Here is a 24,975-nt window from a genome sequence, read left to right as displayed (position 1 = left end):
TTGCACAAGATGAAGGTGATGTGTGTATAACCTAATGGCAAATATGAAATTCTTCATTCACCTGTTCTCCATTAGATTTGTGCTTTATGCTGACTGCTCATGGAGGTGTACCGGTATAAAAGATGCATGCTGTACCAGCTGTGGTCCTGGAACAGGAGTCAGGTGTGATGAAGGTTTACCATTGTGACAGCAAAGGGGCAGGAAGAATAGCTTGCAGTTGTGGAATTCTATTCAGAAGTGACATTTAGAAAGGCAAATGCAGATGAGAAAGAAGTGAATATTTACAAGAAAGATCTTCTTTCCCATACCTCCCCTGTTTTCCTTTATTTGTATGTGTGTCTTGTCTGTTATCTGTATTGCATTTTTCATTCATACTTGAATCTCTGATGTCTTTAGAAGTGATTTAAGGTCACCCATACAGAAGTATGGGTCATCAGTTCATTACTGCTAGGTGCACCATGCATCATCTCAAGTCTCTTTAATTTTGTTCCAGGCTTCAGCACACAGACAGTCATATATTTGTTTTACTTATTTCATGTCATTATGAACGTGGGTTGAACATCAGGCTTCTGGTAGCCATCTTCATCCTTTAGACTCTCCTGACAGTAAAACATCTGTGTAAAAGACACAGAGGGAAAGAGAAAGACAGGAGGAGACACATCTTTCATCTATTCCAAGAGTGAAGAACATGTTGGTTGGGACTTGGACCTTCTTAAACTCCTGCATTTATCAATCAAAAACAATGATTCTGAGCAATGAGACTTCATTATCTTCATTTGATGCACAACTACTTGTTTAAACACAGAGTAAGATGGAAGAAGTCATAAAAGTAAATCTGTTTATTAAAACTCTTGCTTCTGGTAGATGATATGGTAATTTCCATCAAAAATTGAATTGTAGAAAGTCATATGAATGTGGCTAAACACAACCTGGGAAATTGTTCTGAGAAGAATATAATCTGTATCTTGGGAGAAACTTAAAACATCCTGAAATCTAGCAGTTGCCATGGAAATGCTTAAATTAAATGTAAAGCATGCATAAATTTTCAATATACCCAGCACTTTGGGATTGGGTACATATGTTAGGGGAAAAGCCATATACATGAACACTAAGCAGAAGATAAGACATGGGATTTTCTTTCCTGCAAATCCGTGTATGGAATATTCCACTAGCATGTCTATACTTCATTTGGAGTGCAGACCACACTATGCAAACTTCAGGACAAGCTAGAAACTTGGATCTGAGCTAACTGTGCCACCAGGTGTTCTGTCTTCACTTTCAGCTTGGCCAGCTTTGGGCAAACAAACTGAATGTGGAGTCCCTTCTTGAAAGGCCCTGCATACCACCACGGAAGATCACAGTATGTGGTTGACCATAGCTGACCTTGTGTGGAGCAGAGGGGACAAGATGACTTCCAGAGGTGCCTCATGACTTCAGCTATTCTCTGTTTCCCTGAAGCTGGAATATGTGAATAGCCTGATATCGTGTTGCCCTTCCAACCATCTGTCCACTGAGGTACCAATGTTCTTCATAAAATGTAGATATGAAGTGAAAAGGACAGGAAAGCACACTGGGCTAAATTCCACTCCCTTACCCACATTCTCTGTGCACTGTATATTTGGCATGGACTGAGTATTTGAAATTACGCACTTTGCATTATACTCCAAATGTTGCTGGTTACCTCACAAGACGTTCCTTTGGCCATAAGAAGGAATCCTTGGGGGCAATGCTCTTCCTAGGTGCTCAAACCATTAGCTGTGTAAGTTCAGTGCACTAAGGAGAAGACAGCACACTCTGGCTTCTCTGCTGATCATCTTCAGTAAGTCCTGGACTTGCTGCACATGCACCTGCATACCTGCACATACCACAGTATCACAAGTGACTGGTTGGATGCAAAACCTCTAAGGAACTACCAAGAATCACAAGTGTTCTTTATTATGGTGCATGGGAGCTACCCTCACAAATCAGTCTTATCATACAAGGTACTATGCTATCGTTCTTTGACATACGTTAAAAAACAGAGACCTAGAGTGAGGGTATAGCTAAAAAAAACCTTCCAGGTTTCTGTCTGTGGTGATGCTGTTGTGGCAAATGTCTAATCAGTCTGAAGACTGCAATTTTCAGGAACATTCTAAATCTCTACATACTTGAAAGACAGCCTTTGTAAGGTGGTTTGGTTTTCTGTTTTGATCTTCTTGTTAAATTATAGTTCAGCATTTTAATGCAAATTAAAAGAGAAACCCTGAATCTTCAACTTGAGGCTTCTTAAATGTCAATTTCCTCTTTTTAAAAAAATTAGCGAAATGTCATATGAAACTATAGACACACATACACACAAGTACATTTGATGATACAAGTTACTCAGTTTGATCTAAGTCTTGACTTATGATATGAAGTGTCTTCCCTCCTCAGGGAACTGGGTGTCTTTGTCAGCATTTTGATTTGGGAATATGCTTCTGAAATAATTCTCAGAGAGGAAGACCAGAACTGATGTCCTTTTCAGTGAAACTGAATCAGGTGTGCTCCACGTGTTCCTGATGTGCTCCATCCACTGATGGGTATTCAGATCACAGGACTTTGTTGGAATAGGCATGTGTAGCCCAGGAAGGGATACAGATGGTGATTCAAAGTAGTTGTGGTTGTAGGAACCCCATCAAGCTTGCAAAATGAACATCACAAGCATAATCCTGACTATACTAAAGTGAAAACCAAGGTTTCCATTCACTTTAGGGAAGGCATATTATACCGAGAGTAGCACTCTTCCCTCCCTGGCAGCTGGGTGACAACAATGAACAACTACAGCAATCAATTTTTAGATATGGCCACTGGATCTAAAGTCATAGTATACTCTGAACTGCATTTATCTGCAGAGCTAGAAAAATACACCCTTTTGCACCCTTTAGTAAAGACACATTAACCTTGCTGGACAGTCACATTAATGGATAGCTTTAATAACATCAGAGCTTGTTTGTTTGCCACTGCCCATATGCACAAAATAAATTCCTCTGCTAATGCAGCTTGCATCTGCCTGTCTTTTACAGCCATTTTAAACAGTATTTTGTACAGATGTGAGTGTTCATCATTTGTTAGTAAGTGGCATGATGATAGTAAAAAAAAAAATATACTCAGTCTTGCCCTTTATCTATGTATTTATTGTTTCTTTTTGTTTGGTTGGTTTTGGTTTTGTTTCATTTAGATAATGCTGGAATGCTAGGGGTTGAAGATAGCCATTCACATGTGCAAATAACCTCATGGCATCTTCCAGGAGGTGCCAGTAAAGATTCCATATATATTTATACTAATTTTTGACCAAGTGAAATATTCTGGCAAAAAAAAAAAAATCCAGAAACAACGAATGGTATCTGGTGAATTTTATTTCACTCTGTAAGCTACATACTGTGTCTTCGTAACCCGTGGCATAGGCGAATGATTTTAACCATAGAGTTAAGCATCAGTGGATTCTTTTGAGACTATTTTGGCAAATATAGAGCCTATTAAAAGAGAGAATCAGGAGCCATATTTGTGAAAATATGTTGGGAATGGAAATTAGACTACAATATCTGCATTATGAGAATATACTCTTTAAATAATAAGGACATAAAACCACAGTTAATATAGATCAGAGAGTATTGGAGGAAGCTGTTGTTTGTCACAAGAGACACTGGTTCTCAGGTTTTGTTTGATTCTCCTGTATGTCAGTGTTTAGATTCATGGTCACTTGATTCAATCCAAATTACATATTGTGACTCTTATATTTGGTACAGTACTTGAAAGCAGTGTATTTAAATATACTTCATTGAAAATTAAAACCTTATATTTAGTCATAATTAGCAGATACAGTAATCAAGATACCACAGACTTTATTTCTTTGGGGAGAAAAAAAAAATATCTGAAGAACAATAAGAAGTTAATGTGCTTCCATAAAAATTTAAATGCATAAGGCCAGATTGTAACAGTTTGCTCATACAGCACTAAGGTACCATTTAACATGCAAATTAGCTAATGGGAACTATCTGCTTTTGAAGCTCTAGCTTATACTTTATTCCACACGTTGCCCTAATTACAACAGAGAGAACTATTTGTGGAATATGGTACTATTTAATTGAGGAAGGCTATCATAAACTGTCTGTAAGGAATGGTTTCATATAATTTTTAACTCTGTTGAAAAAGTCCCACTAAAAACATGAAAACTCTAATATTCTGAAATTCAAGGTAACAATTTGTGGGCATTTTTCCCCTGAAAATAATATTATGAGTACTTTGGAACAACTTTACTTTGGTGCTTCTTTTAAAATTTTTGATGAACATTAGTTGTTCTAATCTCTAAACTGTATGCAAACAAATGATGCTACTTATTCCCCCTATGTAGCATATAAATCCTGGAGTTTTAACAAGTTAGCTAAACAACTGTCTACTCAAATTTTTACATTTGTTCATCCCATTGATGATATCGTACCATTGCTCAGTGGTGGATACACTTGTTTATTAATAAATATAGGAACATATGAATAACTGTCATATGTCTCTCCCTGCCCATTCTTCCCTGGATGGGAGCACTGGATGGATATTTTTCAAGCTGACAGATACTGCTTTTCTTAAGTCAAGATCAAAATACTGCAGTTGTATTTGCCTTGATAGGAGTTCCTGTCTCTAAAATAATAATATAGTTTCTGATTTGTACAGAGATGAATTTCACAGCGTTCAACCACCTTCTGAGAAAGCTGTTTTTCATTCCTAACCAATAATTGCCATTGTTAAATTTGTTGTATTGAATGCCTGATGTATTCATAATGTCAAGGTAATTGTAGGAATATCAGGCCTTGTTGCCATGGAAATACACATTCACTTACACAAACACATTTCAAGAAGAAAAAATCACTTTTATAAAGGATCATAAAAAGATCTTTCTTTTTAATATTGATCAGGTTACAGAAATTTGGTTTTTTTGTTTTTTTTTTTAATGTATATTAGCTGCGGGACTATGCATGGGATTGATGCTGAGTCAGTTTATACCTCACTCACTGTCACAGACAGTGGCAGAAGGAGATGCTATTCATGTTAACCTGGCCACTTTCTGCTTTAGCCCCTTCCTCCCTTTCTCCTTATTTTGGCAGGCAAAAGGGAATATTTTCACCACAATTTCATTTCTTCTCCACAGTCATCTTCGAAATGGTCTGATGTTTCAGTCTTCTAAAGTTTTCAATATTTCCCTTGTTCCATCAGATCTCAACATCTGGCCCAAAGTTTGTTTCTATCCTTGATGTATTTGTAAGACTTTTATGTCGTCTTCTGATTAATTTAACAAAAGTCTGCTCTTCTGTATAGAGAATCAAGTCATCAAGAATTGTCACCACTGACAGTTTTTCTAGCCTCGGATGAGTTGTGAACACAAGCTCAAGCTTCAGATTCTCATGGGTAAGGAAAACTTCCAACAGAGGAGCTAAGATGTCTAACCTCACCAAGCTGGATCATTTGGCTCTTGCCATAGCTGCTCCAGAGATCCCCACTGAAGGTTTACTTTGGGGAGGATCGACTAAGAGCTCTGTAGCAGAACACTGCATTTTCTTTATCTTCTCAAAGCACATCAACAAAATTGAGATTTCATGGGGCCATAGTGCTGCCGCTTAATCTTACCCGGTTATTTAGTCTGGTTCTGTTCCAAGGAAGTCCTCCAGCACTGCAGCACACAGCTCAGTGCAAAATGCCAAAAGGTCACAGTTCCTGCCTCTCCTTGTCACACTGTTATAATTCCTTAAAGGGGATATTGTGACAGTGTAATAATTGTTCAGGTAGTTCAGACAGGAGAGGTTTGTTCTGAAATGTGTGACAGGATAGTGGCTGTAGGTAAATACCGCAAAGCAGGTGAATGCACGGTCAGACAAACCCAGTCGATACCAACCATCACCATTCAGAAATACACTGCTTTTCCTGCCCTCATGCAGGTATTGCCTGTCTGCCTGTCCTTATTTCGTCCTCTGTCTGTCTTCCAGTGAGCAGTGAAAAATGGTCCAGAAGAATAAAGGCATCAATCCACTTACTGTTTCTTTTTGATGCCTTGATCTCAACAATGAAAACTTGGGTGTAACTGTAAGCTGTCAGAGGCTGTGCTGAGAAAGTTTTTGAGGGCTTTCATGTCAGCTCTAGAAGTTCTCTAGAGGAACTGCATGTGCTCATCTGCTAAAACAAAATTATCTAGTAGGCACTCCTAAAATATAGTGGGAAGAATGATAAAATCCCTAAGTATACCCTATTAGAAAAACAAAAACCAAACAATGGATGGATAGATTCAGAGGACAGTGGAAGCACTTTACCTCAGAAATAAGCACCTCGATGCATTCTTCAAGGCCGGTAAAGGTTACAAGCTTTGCTACCAATACTGGATCCTCAAGGAATCCTTTTATACTGACGCCTAACACATCAGTACTGGGAAGATGTTTGTACATAGGATCACCTGTATCTACCAAGACAACTTGAAGTTCACATGACAAGAGAAAAAAATGTACAGCTATAGATATACACTGTGTATTGAGTTACAGGAAGAAGTATGAAACTACATCAGAGAATGGTTACAGATCAATGCTTCCTGTAATTCTTTAGTTTGAAAATAGGCATTGTCTCATCCAGATACTTTAATACAAGAATTCACTGAAACATAATCTTAGAAATAAGCAAAAGTACTACTTTTATCAAGAAGATCTAGGAATTGCAAGGTAGAGCAGGTACTACTTGTACTACATCTATATCAAACATATGCTTCAGAAGTAAAAAAAAAAAAAAAAAATCAACTATATGGTGCAGAGCTTAACAATGTAAACAAATAAATAAATTCTATGGAAATATAAAATAGATTTTATGGTTGCTAGGTTTTGTCTCACATTCACTTGCTTTCTGATCAACTGAAAATTCTTCTGTTGTACACCAGAGCAAAGGACCTGCAACATTTGAAGGGTGTGGTAGACTTGTGTTAAATGAAATCTGGTCTGACAGATGCTGAAAGAAGATAAATTATTTAAGAAAAATGTTGCATAAAAGTTTTACTGAACTGAGAGAAAGGAAAAATTCCCATGACTACCTGCTTTGCTCTGACTAGCGTCAATAGAAGTGGCAACACTGAAATAGCTATTTGTAGAAGAAAGACGTAATGGAAAAATCAAAAATATCCATAACTGCTGTTGTTTTTGTGTTTTGGGGGCATGTAACTTTCAAAGTAGCTTAGTGCAACTATTATTGGTTCTCACTCATGTCAGGTATTCCTATGAAATCAGAAGAAATACATGGTGAATAAAACTTTGAGATTAGCTGTTTTCTATCGTTTTTAAACTATCTTAAAGTATGTCTATTAATTTAGAATAAAGAGAAATAGAGAGATTTTTATGGCATTTGTAGTTTCATATTATCTACTTTGGTCTAACCTGATCTTGAATGTTACAACAGTATTATTCCTGGATATAGCTCCAGGGCAACCGTGACCAGCATAGTGTGCTACATTCCAGTCTTCATCATTTGGGAAACATGCTGGTGCAATGATCCAATGAGGAGCAATAAGACTTGTTAAAGAAAAATGAAACATGTCCATAGCAAAAAACACTAGAAGCTCATTATTTAACTTATCAAGGACTACATCAAGAGTTTACTTGGCCAAAATCTGTAAATACCAACATAGGAATGAAATTTTGTTACATAGCTTTTCAATTAATTAGACAAAACATAGGAAGAACTAAGGGAACCTGACACTAAATTCATTTTAGGAATGAGAAGCAAAATGAGGATCAGGGGTTTTTTTTAAGTCAACGGAATCAACTCAGCAAGAGTTCTATAGGTTCATCATCACTTAATGTTTTTTTCTAAAATGTATGTTTTATTTCAAACTGGAGCTAATGCAAGGCAAATCTACATCCTGTGTTTTGCTGAAGATGAGACAATCATAAAAAGTCTCATTTAACAGTAACACCAATTTAAATATGGAATCCTAAGCCTCATTTCAGATTCCTTCTTTAAGGCAGGAAATGCATCAGTTTGAAACTCCAAGAGTTATTTTAGTTTGCGAAGGGCTACAACTTCCACAGCTGAAGCAGGACTCCAGTGAAGATGAAGGTGTACTTTGTGTTCCTTTGGTGCACCTGTGTGCACCTCCAGTCTGTAGGCTTTGCTGGCATAATTACGCCAGTAAAAGTTGTAAAGATGTGTGATTCAATCACTGGTATCACAATGCTTTAATACATCATCAGTTACACTATCAAGTGTGAATCTTCAGAAGTAATCTGTCCAAACCATCTATTTGCAATCTTATATCTGCTGATATTCCTTAACTTAGGTGTTGAGATTTTTTTTCTCAGAAAACATCGAGTAGTCATGCAATTCAGATATTTGTAAGAAAAGGGTCATCTCAGTGACCGATGTAGAATTATTTTGGTAGAAAAGTGTTAAAATGTTCTTGTTTACCTTTGTTAGCTAAAGAAAAATCTCTTTTTAATTTAAAGTGACCTTTCTTCTCAAAATGAAGTTAGCTTATATAAAATAAGGTTAACAGGTTTAAAAGGTCAAGAACAAATCAAATCTTCTGAAGTAATCAAAATTTTTCTGTTGACCTTATGTTTATTTATTTGTTCATCCATTCAGTTTTTGGATGGTGATATGTAAAAATTTTTGTATCTGAGACATTACTAGTCTTGCAAGGTGTGAGAAAAAAAAATTAAATATTCAAAATTCTTATGAGAGGCAAATGATTTCTTGTATTTGCATATGTGAAGATGCATCTTACATTTGGCTGTCAACAAGAAATTAGGAATTGATTTTAGGCAGAGCAACTATTTTGATGGGGAAGTTGAATTGTCTAATTCTAGAAAGACTTTGGGGGCCATGTACGTGCTTCTACTACAATTATCCCAATCAGATTATGAGAATATACTTATTAAGGTAGTCTTAGCATTTATGAATCAAATATTTTATCAATTTTTTAGAAATAAAGACCTCCACTTAATTCAAGAGTTTCTGAATGTTGTCTCAGTCATAAAAATATCAGCAAAATCCTCCAAAATCTAGCCATTTTTGAGAAAATAAAATAAGAAGGAGGTAATTAAACTTTCCTTCATGTTGAGAAGTAATCCTTTTTTATTTGCCACAACCCAGAAACTACTCATTTGTCAGTGCCTGCATAGAGGGACAGTGGTCTTCACTGATATTTGTCTCTGAAAATATCATACAAACTTACTTTATGCTTCTCTCTCCTCCGACACTTCATATGTATGTTTTTAATCCTCTAAGGGAATGGATTTTTCACTTTCTGCATCAAGACAGTGTCCATTTGTTGTTCTTGTCACTACAATGCAAACAGGCATGATAATAAATATTGCTATAATCCATAAATTAAAGGAATTAGAACACTAAACAGAAGATACTATTGAAGTGAGATTGTTGCCTTCCTTGGCCCAAATAGCTGGGGACAATTGAGGACCTGAGAGTGTTTCTTCTTGGAAGGAGCAGCCAATGATAGATTTTGTTAGCTGTTTGGGGCAAATCTGGCTTATTTACAGGAAAAGTGCTAAATCATGGCATGGCCTCCAGTGCAGCAGAAAATCTAGCTAGGAAAGGGAAAAAAAAAAAAAAAAACCAAAACACAGAAAAAACTTCAAATCCAGCTTGCCAGCCGTGATTCTGGGCAGCTTCACAGGAAAGGAGGGGGAAATATTCTTCCTCACTTTGTGAAGCTGATACCAAGAAGTGAGCATTTCTGGAAGATTCTGTGCAACACAGGAGGGTCCGGATAGTAACAGAGGTCTTCATTCCTCTAACTTGCTTTTGTTTCATATCTTGGCCTTCTGCCCTCCCTTCAAAGAAAAACACACGTTCTACTGCTGAGAATGCTTTATTAAGTCTTTGTAACACTTGTCCCGCTGCCTCCATGCACATACTCAGAAACATTTCATTATCCAGTCCCTAGAAATGTAATTGGGGAAACATTCTCTCAGGAAATAATATGATGTAGAATTTCTACCAAAGAGATTCCTGAATGTAGAGTGGGGAGACTTAGTCATGGTTGTTTGAAACACTCAATGATACAAGAGAATTTTGCCTTTTCCCTTTCATTGCTAGTCTGCTTTTGTTTGCAGGGATCAGAGGGGTTTCTTTCCTCAGTCTAATCTATTATTTTGTATTTTATGTTAGTGCAAATAAACAAAATTGTGCGGATTAGGGCATGGTATTAATAAAAATACCAAGAAAACTCTGGGAAGCTTTTGGCTCTCAAAAATCAGTTTCATTTAAATAAAAATGAAGCACCACAAGAGCAAAACAAAAATCATTAAGTAAAATGGTGTTATAAGTAATGCTGCTCAGAGATTTTATTTACAAGTAAATGTATGGATACACTCACAATACAAGAGCTTATAAATAGCTCTTCTGGCATTTTATCTTCTTTCAATCACACTGACTTACAGTACGTATGCTTGCTGCTTTCTGGAATTATTTGTACAAGAGACAGATGGCAGCTAGAAGGTAGGCTTGTTGTAAAGATACTACGGTGTGACTGTCACTGTGACTGTAATACCAGACCTTATTGTTTTGGAGTGGTAGGAATTACAGTGGTTACCTCTAACACATTTTCTTTCTTTTTTTTTTTTTTTTGTATCTTTCTTCACTCCCATCCACTTGGAAAGTCAGGCCTGAGTGATTTAAAATAACTACATCAACGTCCTTGAAGCCCCAAAATATATTAGAACTTTTTATGTTGGCTTGTATGGTTCATCTTTTTTGTGTTTTAAAAAACAAAACTGAGGGGGGCGGAAGGCAACCAAATAAAAAAATAGGTATATAAATAGGTATATACACGTTGGTATTTCAGCAAATGTCATTTTGTGTAATGATCTCTAAGTAGACAACCATTACAGGATTATTGGCCCGTATGTATGCTATGGTAAAATACCACTTGGGATGAAGTTTTGTAGGAGTTACAACGTAAACAGGATTTCTTCTGATCTGATGGAAGAGTTTAATTTTTGAAGTTTTCATGAAGCCGAATTATGCCTGTGTCCGGTCCACTGACCGAGGTGGGATGGGGGAGCTGAATTTCAGTATAACAAGAAAAAGAATGGAGCAGAAAATACCTTGCAATCACCCTGTTTAGCCTAAAGATATAATTTACTTAATGTCACAGGTGTGTATATTCAGATCTAGGTGAGAAACCTTGTGTCCTGACACGCATTACACCACAGTTCTGGGCAAATCATCTGGAGAATTCCACTGAGCCACCTGTGTTGTGGGTTTTCGAAGAAGGGACATATGGGGCCCAAGGCTGACTGCTTGTCCTAAACAGTTCTGTCCAAAGCCTAAACAGTGGGATTATAGTTTGGAATAATACTGCATTGCTGCAGTACTCATCACCACTGTGAAACCTTTGGAAATTTCAAGACCAGTCCTTAGCCTCATTCATTAACATGTTAGAAGTTGCTGGAATCTTCTCTGTTACAAACTAAGATAAATTTCAGGTTTCTAAAACTTTCACAAAACACAGAACCATTTTTGTTGTTGTTGTTTTGCATCAATTTGAAATGCCAGTAATTTATTTTTAATCTGTATAATTGCTATAAATAATGTTTTAAAAGTTAGTGACAATCTAAAAATCACACATTTTCATTATAAATAGCTCTGCAGCAGGACATCTGAAGGAACTGCAAACCTGATTTTAAATGTAATTTCAAGTCATGAAATTTATTGAAATTGATCCTTTTTCAAACAAACAAAAAATTACATAGAAACATTTTTCTTCAACTTTTTTTCTGGTAAATTTCAAATTAAGTTTATAATTTGAATTAGAATTTTAGAAAATCCTAATTATAATTTCTAATTAGAAGTTTACTGTCAAAAACTGCTTCTGAACTGGAGTGAGAATTTTTACACTGATCATAGTTATCAGGAAGAAGGTGTTTTTCTTTAACTCAAAGGCACAATAGAGTGAATTTCTCTCAGATTTCTTAGGCAATTTGCTTAATCTTCATATGATGACTCCTCCTCATCTACAGAAATGAGGTAACAGCTCCCTTTCTGATAGTGTCATGAGCATTAATCCATTGTTCCAGTACAAAGTAAGTACATCCACAGATTAGAGGCTGAAGTAGTCACAACTGTTTAATGAAATAAAATTTTGTCTTCCATCTCTGATTATGAAAAATAATAATAATAGTCATAATCATCAGTAACATTACTAAACTTTTCATCCTTATGAGAAATTTTTCTATTCAGTTGGGAACTGACATAGCATGCTGTCTTGCTGCAGTTGTGTATTCATGGTCATCAACTGTAAATGTTTTTACAATTATAAATACATTATTTAAACTATTTTTTTTTTTTAATGGTCTAAATTCTAGTGTCAAATAATTTTCTCCTTGGAGCCTCCATGAGAGAGAATCAAGTATGCACATTGAATGCAATGGATGATGTGGTTGCTTAGAACCTCATCCTTACCTTCTCCTGAAGTCAGAAGATTTATGTTTCTCATTTGTCTTGCAGAAGTTATGGAGTGGCCAGGTGTAAAACCTGCTTTTATTAACAGAATCCTGCTTTCCAATACTGGAAAACAGCCCTTACTATAGGAAATAGTACTGTGCTCACCAATTGAAAGCTGGTTTTATTTTCATAATCAAATTGTCCCATGACTCTGAATCAAACAAAAATACATGAAGAAAAAGTCTTCCAATCAGTCACTGTCCTGGATCCCCAAACTATTACAGAAATGGCCAAGTTTCTCAATTAATCTTGAAGAGAATTGAAATTGGTCACCGGACTGCAAGAATCCAGAAACAGTTTTGTACTCAGATGAGCTGCTCTGTAACTTACAATGTGATTTGTCATGTGTCTGAACACAAGCTCAGATATGAGCAAAGAGAAAGAAGTTTTTATTCTAGGTTGCCCACCAAATTTTCAATTGGAAGACATTCCAAGTGAGCTACCCCAGCCTAGTATTGCATTTTCTATTTTGCACTCGCAGTTTTGCATTCATGGAAGGTATGACTACACAAAGTAAAAAATATATTAAACAAAAGGGATTCATTTCCTGGTAAATCTCTTTTGCATATCACAGTTGTTTTCCTCCAAAAATACCCTCAAATTATTAAGTAATTGAAAAGTAGACGGCCTGTCTCTTTTCATCAGTAATTGAGAGCCCAGCTACAGTATACTGCATGTGGAAACTGTTTAAATCCTTTTGTGGAACACCTTTCCATATTGATACGCAGTTTAGCACAGAGCAGGGCCAGTTACAATGTGCACGTAAATTTAATTTCTTACAGAATTTATAGTATAACTATAATTATCTTTGGGGGAAAAAAAGGTGAATTGAAAAAGAAGTAAGGATGATCTTCTAATTTAGCAAAGCCTGGATTTTCAGATAAGGAATCACATTTGAGCTCCATATGACTGTTAAATGTGCCAAATTAAAAATGCCAGAGATGTCTAATTCATGCTGCAGACTAGTGATAGTATACAGTCATTATGCTAGTTAGATGGAAGCCATTTAAAGGGAAGATAAAACAGAGAGTGGGATGGTATATGAAGACCATTTCAACAGTGTGTATTTTCCTATACTATGGGAACTGCACAGATTATTTTAAAGCTAATAAGCAGAAGCTGCAACTATTTACCTTATGTTTCGTAATCATCTTTGGAAAAGACTGAGGCCTAATGTTCTGATTTTCCTACTGATGAAACTGCAGCTGCAGGAATGGCAAAATTTGCTCTAAAGTTTCTTAGAAAGCTTGTTGAGATTGTCCACCCATGAGCTGTGTTACGCAGCAGCATCACAACTCTGTAAAAAAGAATCGTTTGTTATACTGGCCATGGGACCTGAAAAGCTGACCACATAGGCGTACCCTAGGAAGGTCAAGGACTTTTGGATGCTGTGCAGTGGTCCGGTCTGTTCTTCACAGACATTTGCTGTATGAAATGCCTCATGGAACATGGACCCTTCCTCCTTTTGAAACTTGTGTGGAGCTATAAAGAAGGAATGGCAATAAAGACACAAAATAAGTTAATGATACATCAATCACCATACAAATATCTTCCCACTGTGCAGAGTCTTTTCCAAGGGATTTTGGTTAATATAATAGCCACTAAGAATTCATAATTATAGATTTAAAAAGGAGACACAGTCTGTCTTTATATGGATCCAGTAACATCATGCCCAGAAGGCACAGGTGCCTCCGGGTGGTTTGCCCTATCTTCCCACACCTTAGCCCGAGATAGGGCAAGCTGTCCATCACACTGTATATGTTCATTTGCTCAGGTAGAGCCAGATCTTAAAGGAACTGAGATAATTGTTCCGTAAAAACTGCACTTGCTCTTGAAGCACTGCCTTTCTGCTTCCCTAATGTGGGCCTCTCTGGAAACCAGCTCAAACTGGGCCTGTGGTTTTGTCTCGCAATCCCCGGATATGTGAAGTGCCGTTTCTGTTCAGTTGTTTTGAAGAGGTGTAGGAAGGCAGGAGGCACTCGGCAGTCTCAGTCATTGCAGGGTCTGGCCTGCAAATTTTTGCTGTGGTTCCAGGTGTTTCTAAGCTTCACTTGTCCCTCTGGCAGTACCCACCTAAGCCATTGCTCACCTGTTACAACAAGGATCTGCCAGCCCACCAGCAGTCTGCAGAGCAAAGAAAAGGCAACAAAGCTATAAAAGTGACTAATGATAATATAAACATATAGACAGAGGAGATATAAATGTTCTGTAGATAATATTGTTACTGGTTTGGGTTGCTTTCTAAACCTAGCAAATCTTGTGTAAAACAAGCATTTTAGTGGTGATGACATAAAACTCTTGTATGAACAGATTAAACTGTTTATGTTCAACTGCTGAAAACACTCCAGAAATTGATGTCAATGTCAGAAACCCTATTAGGTTTCAGGAGATGTAGGAAACCTCCAGCCTCATCACAAGACAGGAGGTCCTCAGGCTTTTGAGAATGACATCTGAAGGACATTTAGATTGTTTTCTATAAAAGGAAAGGGCAAATTTCCTGTGCACACATAATCACTGGTAGCATTTATGTTGTCATTCTCTCTAAAGCAGCAACAAAGTGCACAAATGGTGGATGATTAGAGAGGTCAGTGAAGTGCTCTGTTCAGCTATAATTGTAGAGTTTTTAAAAACTCTTTTGACATCAGAAAATATGTTTTTTTTAACCTAGCTTTTCGCTGATTAGTTAATTCATGCAAAATCAGTGAAGAAGCAGAATGGCAAATTCAAAGTGGTAAAATAGGAATGCCATTTTACAGTAGTGATAAGTAATCATCAAAATCAGTTTACTGTAAAATTACTGCTACCTGCCAGTGCTTAACTCCACATGCACAAGTATTCAGCAGAATTTTGTTGAAAATATTACCACCTTGCAAATCTGGAAAGTGCTTTGAAAGAAGTACTGCTCCATGCACACTTTTGCTGATGCTGCAGTCAGTATTTTCTCTTTTCCTACTCCCCCTAGAGCACTTCACAAAAATTTATCTCACATAGAAAAATCTGAATACACTGTTTTATTTAATTAACATATATTTTAAGCTATCATTGCCTTATAAAATCTGACACTCTTCCTACTGAGGAAATTATGCAGCTTCTTTCTCTCTAGTAAGATTTGAAAACAAATTATGTTTTCTGTTTCATCATTTTTCTGCCCAGGTCTCTCAGTTTTGAGTAATGAACGGATGTATGCTTTCCAGTTTTGAAGCAAATTTGCATTAGAGAATAACCACATAGTGAAAATAAAAAGACAACCTGCCACTGACCAAATAAGAGTTTGTATTTCAGTCATATTCTACGAAATAAGGAATGATTCCAATTGCTCATAGTTGGTTAAAAGTGGTGGAATGCTTCAGTCACACCATGAGTGGAGGTTTCAACTCATGGACAAGGGGAAAAAAATACATGACATTCTCTGTTGCACCAGGAGGTCTACATTATTTGTAAACTTGCTTGTTTTACAAACAAATGAAACTGAAATAGATGGAATACGTAGCAGAAAGGACCTAGAGCTGGGGAAATGAAGACAGTCCTGTGCTCATTCCCCAATGTGGAAAAAAACCAAACCAAACCAAACCAAACCAACCAATCAAACAAACAAACAAACAAAACTCTACATCAAAAAACCTCACCACATTCTGATGGTCACAAGCTTAAATTTGATGTCATTTTCATAATTCCAGACCATGAGGGATGCAACTGTTAGCATACTGTAGACTGAAGATGGGAAAAATAATCTTTATAGCAGTCTCAGGTATAGACTAGGATTTCAGGAGAATGTCTCTGTAGTACAGTCCTGTTCACAATCAGTTACACACTTAGAGCTATATTTTAATGATTTGTCATGTAAAGTTTACATCATACTAGTCAAAAATGTTGTTGCCACATTGCAGGTGGAAACTTCGGTGTGAAAGGGTACTTTGCCTTCAGTGCACCTAAATTTTTGCATTGGCCTTTTGTCGTTGGTGAGGGCAGATGTGGTAGTGCAACTGGTCCCCGGACAAACATCTGCAGCATTTTAAATACTGTGATGCCACTTAATCTTTGCAGCCATTTCAGTTCTTCATCTAATGGTTGTTTGCTTGTCATCAGCAACCGTTAGGGAGGAGACTTAAGCTCTCTGGGGGAGTTAATATTGCCTTTTCAAGTTTTATCTTATTTTATTTTAGAGCACCTTTTTTCGAAGATCCTTATTCTCTTGTTCAGGGTTTCTACACAAGTTCAGGACAAGAAAAGGTTTTAAATGTTAATGTCTTGCCTTCAGAAGGATTTGCAAAGAAATTTCTGAATCCTTTGTGCAGTGCTTAGCAGAAGGTTGTTTGGATCTTTTTTCCCTCTGTGTGTCTAACTTCTTGTTTCTTACATTATCTTTTGACAGTGTATGAGGTCAGGGGCAGAGTATCACATATAAAAAGATTGATGGAAGAAACTAAGCTGCAGATTGATTCTGTGGCCACTGAAATCCATAATAAAATTCATATTGGCATCAGAGGCGAAAAGGATAAGCTTTAGGAAATTATTCAGACATCTCTGAAGTCCTTACACACATAATTCTATGCTTCAGTTGGTGAAAATGTGTTTTTTCCTCAGCTCATATAATAAGCATGATTCTTCTGCATAGATTTTTATACATGGAAAATTGCACAGGGAAAGGGGAAATTGCAAAGCCCTGGGACAATGAGGTACAGAATGTTATGCCTGGGTTGATCTTAGTTTAGCTGAAGTTCAGATCCAGTGTTTCAAAGTAGAAAAGAAAAATAGCTTTCATCATTTCAGTGTATTCTGTAAAACAAAACAGACTGTTACTCAGAATTACAAATGGGAGTATTCTGCAGTACCCAAAACAGAATCTCTCAGAATCACATACAAGAGGCATCTTGTGTTCTTATGCAGTGTACAGCAGTAAAAAGCAGTTGGGCCATATGTTAATACATATTCTAATTGTAGAAAACATAGTGGCTAATACCTGTTTGCTCTTCGTGGCAACTGTTTTCTTTTTTTCTGTTGGAAAAAAAAAAAAAAAAGAAAGAAAAGCGAGGGAGATTGTTGGAGATTGTTCTTGCTGGTTTCTCTGAGTCTTAGTTATAACTTCTCCTTCATACAAACAGTGCTAGTAGTCTGCAAGTCCTCTTCATTCTGCACTTTAATACAATCTCCTTTTCAAAAGAAATGGGAGGTTACAAAGCTTTCAGCAGTATTAAATTTGGTGTAGAGGTTCACTTGCTCTGAAGGTCATTTTTTTCCAGATTTTTGATGATTTACACTCTCTTCTAAGCTACTGATATAGTTACCATAGTGAATGGTCTTTGATTTAGCTCATGATTATCAACAAAAAAAACCACCTGAAACACAGCAGTGTTTCATACATTGTTTATCAGCTGTGTGCCAGTGACACAAGAGCCGCAGGTGAAAGAAAGGATGACTTTAAGCGCATTTATTTTCATGCCTGTGCATTCAAGCTGTTTGCCTTGTAGAAAAATTGGATGTCCTAAAGCTGAAAAATGTGACTGACACTATTGAAAACAGAGTGGGTTCAGACATTTCCCTTCTGGTTTGTAGTAGAGATGACCTCACCTGGTGGTAGTTATCATGCAGTTGGTTCCTCAGACATTTGCTTTTCACTGTATTCTTCTGCACGTTCTTGGGTCCACAGTCATCACAAGTTACTTTAAAGTTGTCCACTCCATTTTCTACACATCCTCAGTCTACTGAGAATAGATTTAAGTACCTCTGAGGTGTGAATGCAAATTAATCCCAATATTTCACCTTTTATTTTTGCAGCCGGACCCTGCAGGCAGAGATATCTCCATCCGACCCATCTTGGAGCACTGTGAAAACACTCACATGACAATTTGGCTTGGGATTGTCTACGCTTATAAAGGGCTGCTGATGGTAAGCATAGCTCGTTCTGCACAACATTGATTTCAAGCTGCTACTTCCTGATAGGTGTGAACTGAATTATATTTGCTTTCCTGGTTGCTGGGAGTTAGATAAATCTTCCTTGAATACATGTTTTATAGTAGGACCTGTTCTAAAGTTCATTAGGTGGTAGCATGTGGATATATGAACACATAAACTAAGTAAGACACTACTAGAACATAAGCTGAACACTATAGATACACGACAAACCAAGAAATTCAATAGTGAAAGGATGGGTCTATGAATGAGACAGGTGGGACTACGGTATTCTAGATGTTTGCCTCTGAGTTGCAAACCTCCTTCAGGAACAGTTGCGGGAGAAACAAGGTGTATTTGGAGTCTGAATCAAAGTAACCCTTTTGTTACTGAGGCCCAGCTCCAGAAAAAGATTTTCTTTCTAAAATGGACATTAGGAAGAAGGAATCCTTAACCTCGACAGTTTAAAAAAAAAAGAAAAAAAAAAAGCAAACAAAACTGTAGAGGTGGCAATTAGTGACTAAAAGCCCCTAAGCCCCAAGGTTTTAAAGACATGCAATTTTGACAGCACTGACCAGCTGAACACCTGTCTTGAGGTGAGCCCCATCTGGATCCTAAACCTAGATAAATATTATTTTTACACTGCCCAAAGGGTTCAGTCTGTTCTGTGTGTTTGTAGCACGCTTGTTTGTCAGGACAGCCGTGAAGGGCTGGGCCAGCTGCTTCCACTCCACACGGTTGGTGCTGCTGCCCTGGGGGAAGCCGGGGAGAAGGACCTGCTGGTGCCTGGAGGACACGTCTTCCCTCTCCACAGCGAATGGCCGCTCTGCTGGGCTGCAGAGTCCCACTGCTTTTCATGCTGCTTTTCTCAGGATGAAAGATCTTTAAATACGCAATACAAAGTTCAACAGGAAGGGATGAGAGCTTTTTATTTTTATATATAATTCTAGGTAGTCAGTAGGTTTGTGGTCATACTGGTCTGCTGGGGAGTGCCTTCAGGCAGAGGAGGGAGTAGCACCAAGTCTCTCTGGTTCCTCGTTGCCAGTTCTGATCCTGGAGCTACTAGCCAAAAAGAAGTTTCCCCACCTTCCTGTTTAAAAAAGAAGAAAGTAGCAATTTTAAGGTGTAGGTGCCTATTTTCTGGACAATGTCCAAGCAGGCTGTGAAACCAAGAGCTAAGACACACTCAATCTCCCCAAAGGGATCAGGAATTAGGAGAGATTCCATAGCTCAGCATTTCTTACTGGGCAGCTCTGACTGCCTCTGGATTCACAGTAACCTCAACATGTAGCACAGCATTGAGGGATTTTTGTTATGAAGACAAGGACACCAGAAGTCAGGAGCTGTGACTACTGACCAGTACTTGGGCCACAGTTTGACACTAAGATTTAACTGTCCATTGGCATAAAACATCATGCAAAAACATAGCACTTCACCCAAAATTGTACCAGTATGTGGAGCATCTTTGCACACTGAATGAACTAGTCCAGCTCAAAAGAGATCACCGCAAATAAAAGGGAGCGAGGGCTCCTTCAGGCTGTCAAAGCCCTGGTACCACAGCAGGGCCTGTCTGCAAGTTCCCGTGTGGAACTGGGAGCTTCTGAAATTCCTACTTACATTTCTTTGTTTGATTCTTCCTAATCCGCATAGTGCAAATTTCTGATTTTGTCTCTTTTTTTAAGCCAAATCTTCCAAAGAGACACGGCTAAACTGGAAAGCATAGCTTTAGTACCCAATTGTTTACAAGGTATTTAACTTTATTGCAATATGTGCATTCTGTGTGCTGATGGTTTGTATACATTAGATCATTTATTTATCTTAATGGATGTTCTTAATTTTTCATCCCTTTTCTAGTATATTAATTTATTACTGGTTTCACATGTCTGCCAATAAACCCCTGCTCTTCACTTAGGAGAGTATTTTTCACTTTGCATATTTCATTTTACAAGATTTTTCTTGGATAATTTGTTTAAAGGAACAACATTATCTATACTTTTGTTACTTTCCAGTCTTCTTGTATAGAAATTTTGAAGAGCTCAATTTGTGTTCTCCCAGACAGAATTTGCCAGTGTTCCTTATACAAGTACTTAAGACATTTTTCTCTGTGCTTCTGTTTGAAAAGTAAACAAGTAAATGATTGGTTCACTTAGTGCTATGTAAGTCAACAAATCAAATTAAAATTCCTTTAAAAATATTGAAGGATTCAAACAAATAGTGGAATGATTTTGCACAAATAACTTCAAAAATGTTTTTGGTAAAAATCTATTATTTGTTATTGAAGAGGGAAAATGACATTATGTATTTAAAAAATACATTATCAGGTAATTTTCTTTGAAGTTTCTTTCGATTTTGATTTGTGCTCAACAATAATCAAACTGCATTGGTTCTTACTAGTACTTTGCCCTTTTTTGGTTTGTTGGTGTGTATGATGGACTGTTTTCTATATGTGACTCAGCTTAAGTTTGCAAATGCCATTTGGCATTACTCATTATGCTTATTTCAGGCATGCAGTGTTTCATAACAACCAGTGAAATATAAACTTTTTATTACTCCAGTGCCCTTTTATCACAATGGCACACACGAATCTGTTCATATGAAAAAGGAAGATATTTTTCTGAAACACTTAAATAATGGGTATGGTCTGTTATATGAGGACAACTGGATTGATGCATTTCGTGTCATCGCAAAAGATGTTTCTGTATACCACACATACTTTGCCTTAAGAATAAAAAACAGAACCTCACATATTACTGTATCACTTTATAAAGGATTATGTAATATGAAATTCTGCAGTACATAATAAGAAACACTCATCTCTAATTTAACATACTTTATACTAAAGAGCTAGTATTGCTAATTGCAGTACTGCGCAATAATTAAAGTTTAATGGCTTAATGATTTACTCAGATCAAAATTATTTACAATGACCTCCTGCTGTCTCAAAATGAGAATACAAAAAAAAATGGGTTAACCAAAAAAGTACTTTTCTTTTTTGGCTTGAAGATGTAGAGCAATACGACCATTCTAATGACTTGACTGCACTGATGCAGTGAGTAAATCACTGAGGCTAGGGCAGAGCACAGGAGGACAGGCAAGGGCAGGGAAGGGAAGGGAAGGGAAGGCAAGGCAAGGCAAAGTAAGGGAAGGCATTTACTCACCAGGATGCACAGGTATATTGAAGTAAGCAAACAATAAAAGTGGGATTCACGATTCTTCCATTGCCTGCGAAGGAATGTGAGGAAACACGTCTTAACTGCACAAAAGCTTCTCAGTTATTGGACGCACATTCCTCAGGACCGGTGACCAGACAATAACAGGAAGACAGCCATCCTAAATCTTGCCTTTGTATTGTGCTGTATTGATCTTCTTGGTGACCTTGGCCAAATCCCACCATACATATGAGACTCAGTTTAATTTCCCGTCTCAGGTTCAGCTCCTAAAAGGCTACAGAAAAGCTCAAGGTCTGTCTGTGTGTATGTGGTTACCATCAGTTGCAGTATGTCTAGCTTTTGATTTCTGATGATGTAGACATGGTTGAAAAATACTTTTATTTGATTTATTCCAAAGGATGATAGAAATCACATTATCTTAAACTTGCCAGTGATGCAATATTAGTGAGTGTACCAATACCTTTCCAACCAGTACTAATTATTTTTCTAATCTCAGCCGGAACACCACCAGATTTGGGATGGACTGGACTCTTCTAGGGCACTTTGCTTAATAACCACACACGCTAGACTTGTCTACAGTTTGATTCCCCTCTTCTTGGTAATGCCTTTAATTAACATTAGACTCAAGATGCAGTTATGTTGGAAGTTTCTTTGTGTTGCTGCTGTATTATTACAGTTACCTATTCTTCATCTACTGAGAAACAGGCTTCCGAAGCCAAGGTATATTTTCGGTTTGGCTGTTGCTCTGCATATCAACTCCTAATTTTACCATGTAAGTGTTAATTAAGAGGTTTTTAAGCTATAACTAATATTACTGACCACTTCTGACACACAGTTTTTAACAGATCATCCTTATCTAACCTTGCTAAGGATGGAAACATCAGTATTTTGTGGTGGAAATAGGAAAAACTGATGCATATACATCATGGGACTTGTTAAAGGTTACTAAGAATAAGAAGTCTAGTTCCTTCTAATGATTCATATTCCAGCATTCTACTTTGGTCACTATACTTGACATACTGTACAGCACAGCTCTGTAATGGATTTATGAAACCAAATAAATTATTATTTCAAGTACAATATATCTTTAGGGTAATGTTCAGTCTTAATTCCAAGTTTGAGATAATTCCTTTGCTTCCTGAGGCTCTCTAATCACCAAGCTGACTTTGTTTAGGTGTGACTTCCAAACCTTGAACCTTAGTGGGTCTTGCATATATGTTATCTGTCTGTCTCTGAAATGAGCTGATGCTTTTACTCCTAGGCAAACTGCCCTGAGTTTGGCCAAATTTCTGTGACTTTTCTAAAATCTTATTGCTTTATGAAAATGACATCTATTAATTGTCTACCATTGTCCACCTTTGCTGTCCCATGATGTTATGGCCTCCTTCAAGTCAAAGTTACAAATATGGGACAGCATTATGTTAGCAATTTTTGGAAACCTATCCTTTTTTTCAGTAGCTTCTCATTAATAGTTACACATTGAGGTCTGTCGCCTAGATTATGATCAGTTTAAATTTGTTGTATTGATTTTGTAACATACCATTTTAAAATCACAATACCAAGTTAAGACAAATGCTACTGAGAAATCCAAATAAGCTGCATAAACGTGATTGTCTTTAGTCAGTCTTGCAATCTCATTGAAAGAAATAATAGCACGTTAAATTATGTCACTATCTTTTTTTTTTGTCCTTTATTGCTTGAGTTCAGGTATCTGCCATTTCATTAATTTGCTTAGGATAGAAATTACCTTAATAGCTCTGTAATTACTGAAGATGTTCTACCTCCTCTTTTCCCATATGGCCTCTTTGTATCTTAAATGGAGCTTTGCCAGAATTCCAATAAATATCAACAATTAAGTCCAGCAATCCAGACAGCTTCTAAACCAATTCCTAACACTCTGGCATGCAAGATACTGCATCTCTCTGATTACAACACCTTGTCTTGACAAGACTTTCAAGCGCTCTCTTACTGCTGGAATAAGCTGCATTTCATGGTTTTGGCAAGATGTGAATGCATTGTTCCATCTCTGTGTAAATATAGGACAAAAATATTCATTAAGCATAGCTTATAATGCATCATTATTATCAAATTTGTCACCTTCCAAGGAATGAATCATTATTAGGATTCCTTTTGCTCCAAATACATTTTTAGAAATCTTTATGAATTCTGTTAATGCTGCCAGCCATTCATTTTCTACTAAATATTTAACTTCCCTTTCCACTATCTGTATTTTAGAATTTTAATTCAAAATCATTATTATTAATAACCTCTTTTAAACCTTTGTTACATGCTGTCTAGTTTTCAGACAATTTTATTGCTTGTTTATTTTAAATTCCGCAACAACCCAAACTGTTTTTTGAGGTAAGGAAAGCTTCTTTACATTTATGAAGTTCAGAGCAGATTGTTTACAGCAATACCCAAACATCTTTCAGTGACTGTTTGTAAACATCCCGGTTGCTTTCCCTGCTCCCTTCTCTGATAGTTTCCTTCACTTTGATGGCTGATCTACAAACATTACTTCTCTAATGTTTTCATGCACTTGGAAGTAGATTTGCAGAAAGATGTTAGGTACCAGAGTTTGGCGTTTGGGCTGCAGTCGGTGCCCAGTGGTGCAGTGTTCGGTCAGCATTTGGTGCTCTTGCCTTGCTGGGCAGGAGGGAAGAGCAGCTTGACCGGAGTACATGGACCTCCCAAGCCTGAGATGCATCTTCTCTGAAGTCCAGCAGAGGCTGGTGGTGTGGCAGGCACCAGAAAGCAAACACCCAGCCATAGTCCAGGCAGCCCACAGTGTGCACAGAAGCAGTAGCTTGGGTGCTAACAGCATTCGGGCACCTACAGGTGATACTGAGGGATGGCCTGACGGCCCTTGCTGGATGCTGGATGCAGTTTCTCATGAACACTTCAGGTGCCTAAAGCCTCTCTGTACATCAGACCCAGGAGCTGTGATGTGCAACCTGCACTCTTAATTTTTTACCATTTTACTGTATTTACTCAATGTAGACTGGTGTGTACACATACGCAGGCACATCGCAAGAAGAGCCAGAGGCCACAGATGCATTTGCAAAGAGCAAGTTTTATTTTAGTTACCTCTCTACTGGGGGATCTCCGAAGCCACACCTGAGCTCCCAGGCAGAGGTGACACAAGCAGGGATGCAGGTGCTGGTCAGTTCAGCCCTGCTGGAAGATCACTGGGCCTGCTGAGCTCGCCCCTATTTCAAGGCTTCAGGCAGGTGCAACCTCCCGCTCTATCTCACAACAAAGCAGGAATCTCAGACATAGTGATAAGGTGCCTGGAGTTTCTCACAGGCCTATGTTATCTAACACAGACGTTCTACTCATCAAGCACACGAGGTCAGTAGAACAATTAGTGTGATGTATGTGCTTTTTCTACAGACAGGTGCAAGTCACTTGAACG

General features: G+C 37.5%; 1 protein-coding gene across 2 annotated transcripts in view; it reads left to right on the top strand.

The window, feature by feature from the left end:
• The window catches only part of GABBR2 (gamma-aminobutyric acid type B receptor subunit 2), a 490,383-nt gene that overhangs the window by 430,383 nt on the left and 35,025 nt on the right, over nt 1-24,975 (top strand). For both annotated transcript variants that reach the window (XM_071804339.1, XM_065832356.2), the window contains one exon: nt 18,277-18,387. In XM_071804339.1, coding sequence (XP_071660440.1) covers nt 18,277-18,387 — 111 coding nt within the window. The remainder of the gene's footprint in view (nt 1-18,276; nt 18,388-24,975) is intronic.

This window comes from Patagioenas fasciata, chromosome 2, assembly GCF_037038585.1.
Source record: "Patagioenas fasciata isolate bPatFas1 chromosome 2, bPatFas1.hap1, whole genome shotgun sequence".
In the NCBI taxonomy this organism is placed as follows: domain Eukaryota; kingdom Metazoa; phylum Chordata; class Aves; order Columbiformes; family Columbidae; genus Patagioenas; species Patagioenas fasciata.
This window is presented reverse-complemented; position numbering and strand designations above follow the sequence as displayed.